General features: G+C 38.8%; 1 protein-coding gene and 1 non-coding gene across 2 annotated transcripts; one reads left to right on the forward strand and one right to left on the reverse strand.

Moving 5' to 3' along the window:
* Positions 1-4,257: 4,257 nt before the first annotated feature.
* Positions 4,258-5,643, reverse strand: LOC113851942. The gene has a single exon (XM_027482219.1). The coding sequence runs from the start codon at positions 5,641-5,643 to the stop codon at positions 4,258-4,260; it is 1,386 nt and encodes a 461-aa protein (XP_027338020.1).
* Positions 5,644-5,779: 136 nt separating this feature from the next.
* LOC113853496 lies at positions 5,780-5,886 on the forward strand. Its single transcript, XR_003502624.1, has one exon. It is a non-coding gene; the product is annotated as a small nucleolar RNA R71 (small nucleolar RNA).
* The last annotated feature ends 696 nt before the right edge of the window (positions 5,887-6,582 follow it).

Consider the following 6,582-nt stretch of genomic DNA (forward strand, 5'->3'; position numbering starts at 1 on the left):
TTTCTTCTCCTCAAAATAGTGTCCCCTCGAGTTTCCCTTTTATAGGAATCGTCCTAGGGCTTATTTTCTTGTAGAAGTTTAAATTCTGACGTACGTGAAAGTACACGCCCAAGTACACGGGCATGAAGAATCAAGATCCATGCCGGGACCACGTGTCACTTTAAATTATATCAGAAGTAAGTTTCTCAATACTCAAGAATGATAATGGTATCCATAAACTAGGTTGAATAATCCTATGCACTCATGTTTCATAAAAAAAAAAATCCCATTTGGTCCAAGACTCTTAATAGCAATCTGTATACATTACACGTCAAGTTATTTAAAAGTAGTAAGATTGTTGGTCACGGTCGTCGTCGCCGTTACACTGGGCGTGGAGAGGGATGAGAAGGAGTTGTAGAAATTTTCTGTGTAGAGGGAAAAGAGAAAGTGGGAGTGTGGAGCTTTGGAAAAATTTGGGGTTTGAGAGGGTGGAGTTTTGTAGAGAAGAAGGAATAGTGAACCAGAACCAGAGGAGGAGGAGAAGGAAACCTAGATTTTGAAAGGGATTTAAAATAGGGTTTATAAAAATAGAGGCACAGCGCGGGATTTAAAACAAGGGAAGGGGTTTGGTTTGAAATCATCATGCCAGATACACGGCCGTGTATCTGGGAGTGTTAATCACGGATCAAGGGATTTTAAAACAGAACATGAAACTAGGCATGTACACGATTGGATACACGGTTGTGTATCTGACTGTGTATATCTCTGTACCACAGAAAATAAAACTACATTGGCGTGTAACTGGGCATGTACATCCCTGCCAGGGCCTTGCCTAAGCAAAAAGAAGTACATGGTCGTGTATCTGGCCGTGTACATCTCTGCCTAGCAGAGATATTATGACACAAAAGTACATGGCCATATACATGGCTGTGTAGATGACCGTGTATCTCACTGCCTTCTCTCTCTTTATTCTTTCTTTTAATTAATTTTTATTTTTATTATGATTATGAATAATTGAAAATAAATGAGCTGATAAACAACTAATTTATAATAAACTAAAGCTTCCTAACCTAAACAAATAATCAATCAGATGAAAACAAACTAAACCTACCTAACCTAAACTACTCAATGTGATTCAGCATTCAACATGGAGGAGTTTGAATTTGACCCCCCTGGTATAGTTTTAGCCTGTGTCCATTTACCTTAAAGTTTTCTTTTTCTGGATGAGTTAATTCAATTGTACCATAAGGGAATACTTCATGCACAGTAAACGGTCCAGACTAATGGGATTTGAGTTTACCTGGGAATAATTTGAGGTGAGAGTTGTATAATAGTACTAAATCACCTTTTTGGAATAGTTTACCTCCCTTGATTTTCTTATCATGGTAGGCTTTCATCTTCTCCTTGTAGATCCTGGAGTTTTCATAGGCTTCCATGCGCCATTCTTCCAATTCATTCAATTGCATCAACCTCTTGTTACCTGCATAATCAAGATCCATATTTAGGGATTTAATTGCCCAAAATGCCTTATGTTCTAATTTAACTGGGAGATGACAGGCTTTACCAAACACAAGTTTATATGGTCTAGTGCTTATGGGGGTTTTAAAGGCTGTCCTGATAGCCCACAAGGCATCATCTAATTTATCAACCCAGTCCTTCCTATTCTTTTCTACTGTCTTTTCTAACAATTTTTTTGACTCCCTATTAGCTACCTCAACTTGGCCACTCATTTGAGGATGGTATGGGGTAGCAATTCTATAGGTAACTCCATATTTATTCAAAACTTTTTCAAGTTATGTATTGCAGAAATGTGTACCCCTATCACTAATTAAAGCTCTTGGTGTGCCAAATCGTGAAAACAGCTTTTTGAGGAACACAGTGACTACTCTTGCATCATTAGTAGGTAACGCTTGTGCCTCTACCCATTTTGACAAATAATCAATAGCCACTAAAATGTATTTATTACCTTTTGAACTAGGAAAGGGTCCCATAAAATCTATCCCCCAAACATAAAAAATTTCACAAGTTAGGATGTAATTCTGAGGCATTTCATTCCTTTGAGAGATATTACCTGACCTTTGGCAATTATCACACAACTCAACATACCTGTGAGCATCTTTAAAGATAGAGGGCCAGTAAAATCCAGATTCTAGCACCTTTTTAGCTGTCCTAGTCCCAGAATGATGTCCTCCAGTAGGGCCAGTATGACAATGTCCTAGAATTTTCCACCCTTCGGAGTGTGACACACACCTTCTAATGACTTGGTCTGCATAAATCCGAACCAAATATAGGTCCTCCCAAAAGTAGTATTTCAAGTCGAAAAAGAATTTCTTCTTTTGTTAACTTGAAAACTCTTGTGGTAAAATCTTAGCAACCAAATACTTAGCAAAATCCGGAAACTATGGTAAATATAATTCAGAAGCAGTTACCACATTGTACAAGTGTTCTTCTGGAAATTTGTCATTAATGCTCTTTTCGTCCAACTCCTCCATGTTGGGATTCTCTAACCTTGACAAGTGATCAGCAGCCAAATTTTCTGAACCCTTTTTATCCTTGATTTCCAGGTAGAATTCCTGCAGTAACAAGACCCATCTTATTAGTCTAGGCTGTGCATCACTTTTGGTTAGCAAATAACGTAATGCACAGTGATCAGTATACATTATCACTTTAGAAAGAATTAAATATTGGAAAAATTTATCAGACGCAAACACCACAGCCAATAATTCTTTCTCTATTATAGTGTAATTTTCTTGGGCACTTGTTAGGGTCTTGCTGGTGTAATAAATAGGCTGGAAATGCTTGTCTTTTCTCTAGCCAAGTATAGCTCCCACAGCATAGTCACTTGCATCGCACATCAATTCAAATGGATAGTTCCAATATGGACCACACAAAATAGGAGCTTGGGTCAGTTTTCCTTTTAGCAGCTCAAAAGCAATTAAGCACTCCTCATCAAAATTAAAGGAATTTTCCTTTTCCAAAAGTTTGGTCAGAGGTTTGGTGATCTTAGAGAAATCCTTGATAAACCTCCGATAGAATCCCGCATGGCCTAAGAAGCTCTAAACTGCCTTGACAGAAGTAGGAGATGGTAGCTTTTTGATTGTGTCAATTTTTTCCTTATCCACCTCAATTCCCTTACAAGAAATTTTACGACCAAGTACAATGCCCTCTTGTACCAAAAAATGGCACTTCTCCCAATTATGCACCAAATTAGTTTCTTCACATCTTTGAAGTACTCTTGACAAATTCTTTAGGCAATGGGAGAACGAATCACCAAAGACTGAGAAGTCGTTCATGAATACCTCTATTATATCCTCTACCATCTCATCGAATATAGCCATCATACACCGCTGAAAAGTTGTCGGTGCATTGCATAACCCGAATGGCATCTGGCGATAAGCAAACGTTCCGTATGGGCATGTGAAGGTAGTTTTCTCTTTGTCTTCCGGTGCTATTAGAATTTGAAAGTATCCTGAGAGGCCATCCAGGTAACAGTAAAACATGTGGCCCGAAAGACGCTACAGCATTTGGTCAATGAATGGGAGAGGGAAGTGGTCTTTCCTTGTCGCATCATTCAGTTTTCGGTAATCAATACAAACCCTCATCTAGTGACAGTTCTAGTAGGGACCAACTCATTCTTCTCATTGGGAACCATAGTCATCCCTCCTTTCTTTGGAACGACTTGCACCGGGCTCACCTAAGGACTGTCCGAGATGGGATAGATCATTCTGGCATCCAACAGCTTAATCACTTCAGCCTTCACCACTTCTTTCATGTTTGGGTTTAGCCTTCTTTGTGGTTGCACGACAGCTTTAAAATCAGACTCCATCAAGATCTTGTGAGTACAAAAGGAAGGACTAACCCCCTTATGTCAGAGATCTTCCAGGCTATTGGCTTCTTGTGTTCCCGAAGTATATTTAGTAGCTGGCCTTTTTGTTCTTGTGTTAGCTTTGAAGCAATGATGACGGATAACTTGCAACCATCTTCCAAGAAAGCATACTCCAAATGTTCAGGTAGAACTTTCAATTCTACATCTGGTGATTTATCTGTGGATGGGCTGGGCTGCTTCTTTGAATTCTGTTCCAGAACTTCAAAGTTCCTCTTTCTCAACAATGGCTTAGTGGCTTCTAGATGACACCACTGTTCTTGAGCTAGCAGCCCCATATCATCTGTTCCTTCTTCATGCACTAAGCTTCTTTCTAATGGATCTGACATCAAGAATTCTTGTGCACAGTCAGAAACAAAGTAATCAGTTACATTAAGGAAGAAACAAGAATCATCTTATTTTAAGGACTTTTTCATTACTTCAAGAATTTTGAAAGTAACCTTGTCATCTCCAACTCTCAAAATTAACTTTCCATCACTCACATCAATTATGGCTTTTGTAGTAGCTAAAAATGGATGACCTAAGATTAAGGGGACTTTAGTGTCCTCATCCATATCAAGAATCACAAAATTAACAGGAAAAATAATTTTGTCCACTTTCACAAGCACATCCTCAATGATACCCCTAGGATACTTAATTGACCTATCAACTAGTTGAATATTCATTCTAGTTAGCCTAGGTTCTCCCAAACCTAATTTCTTAAAAATAGAATATGGCATCAAATTAATGCTAGCACCTAGATCAGCTAAAGCCTTATCAACTATCAATCTACCAATGAGACAAGGAAGAGTAAAACTCCCTGGATCCTTTAATTTTTCAAGTATCTTATTTTGCAGGATTGCCGAGCATTCTTCATTCAGAGTTACCGTGGCTAACTCCTCTAGCTTCTTGTTGTTGGATAGGAGATCCTTCAGAAATTTGGCGTATTTGGGCATCTTTGCCAAGACATCAACAAATAGCAAATTAATATGAAGTTGACGAAATAAGGACAGAAATTTACCAAATTGTTCATCATCCTTGTCTTTCTTCAATCTTGCTGGGTAGGGAAGTGGGGGTATGAATTCTTTCACTACAGGGAGCTTTTCCATAGTCTCCTCTTGACATTTATCTTCCTCTTCAACTGCATCCTTTTCTATTTCTTGCTTCATCTTCTCTTGTAATGTTCTGCCACTCCTTAATGTTACTACCTTGACCTGCTCCTTAGGATTTGTCTCGATACTACTAGGTAGGCTTCCTTGGGGTCTTTCTGAGAGGAGTCTAGAAATTTGACCCAACTGGTTTTCTAGGTTATGGATTGAGGCTTGTTGATGCCTTAGTGCTGTCTCAGTGGATAGAAATCGAGATTCTGAAGTTTGAATGAATTTGGTCATCAGCTCTTCAAGGTTTGACTTCTTTTCAACTGTTGGTGGTGGTGGATATGGGGCTTGTTGATATCCTGAGGGTGTGTTGTTCCGCATTGGATGTTGGTTGTTGTTCCATGGTGGGTTTGCGTAGTTCCTCCAACCCAGATTATTCATGCCATTATAATTTTGATACAGTGGTCTGTTTGCTATCACATTGGCATGTTCTTCTTGAGTAGCTCGACACTCATGATTAGGGTGGCCTCCTCCATAAATATCACATCTCATCACCGAAGCAACTGGATGGTTAACAGATAAACCATCAATCTTCTTTCCTAAGGCTTCAACTTGCATTGCCAAGGATATTACTGCATTAAGACTATAAATCCTAGCAGATTTTGTAGGTTTGGATCGAGTGGAGCACCATTGATAGTTGTTCATTGTCATTTCTTCAAACAGTTCTTGTGCAGCCCTTTGTGTCTTGCTATTCAAAGTGCCCCCAGCTGCAGCATCTATAATTTGTCTTGTGGCTGGGTTCAACCCATTTTAGAAGGTTTGCACTTGAAGCTAGTCCAAAATCCCATGATGTGGGCACTTCCATAGTACTTCCTTAAACCTCTCCCACGTATCGTATAAAGTCTCTGACTCCAACTGGTAGAAGAAAGAGATATCATTCCTCATCTTGGCAGTTTTTGCGAGAGGAAAATATTTCGCCAATAATTTTTCTGCCATAGCCTCCCATGAGGTGATAGATCCTTATGGGAGAGAGTTCAACCACTATTTTGCTCTGTTCCTGAGAGAAAATAGAAACAACCTCTGTAACATCCTATGCTTTGTGTCATGCCTATAGTATATCATTAAGAAAAATCTGTAGTACTTTGTGAGCAGAAAGAAACCGTGTATGTACAGTAGCCCCTAATGTCAACGCTGACATCATTGCTTGCATCACGCTTACATCATTGCTTGCATCATGCTGACTTCATCGCTTACATCACATTGATGCTGACATCTTCAAAAAATTTTCTATAAATAGAGGGGGCTTCACATGAAATTTTCATTTCTTCACTCCTACCTAAGGTTCTCGCAGGTTCTAAGGTCATATCTCGCCATTTTCTTCCATACTAAACCTCCTAAACTTAGATTTCTCTTCAGATCATTGATTCTATGTCCGTTCTAAAGGATTTCAAGTAAGTTTCTCTAAGTTTGAAGTTAGATTTACTGTTCGTTTCTCTTCTTCTTCTTTTTCTTATAGATGTTCATGATGTTCTTAGGAAAAACTCCGTTCTAGAGTTAAATCTTTGGTTAAATCCTTGTAAAAGCTCTATTTTGAGGTAAGAGGGGCTCTACTTTATCATTTTGCTATGTTTATTACTTGTATTC

Source organism: Abrus precatorius, unplaced genomic scaffold, assembly GCF_003935025.1.
Source record: "Abrus precatorius isolate BTA unplaced genomic scaffold, Abrus_2018 Scaffold0, whole genome shotgun sequence".
In the NCBI taxonomy this organism is placed as follows: Eukaryota; Viridiplantae; Streptophyta; class Magnoliopsida; order Fabales; family Fabaceae; genus Abrus; species Abrus precatorius.

What these genes read in the sequence shown, in the direction of transcription:
- LOC113851942 (XM_027482219.1), bottom strand. Translation starts at nt 5,643, where the DNA reads ATGAACAACTATCAATGGTGCTCCACTCGATCCAAACCTACAAAATCT.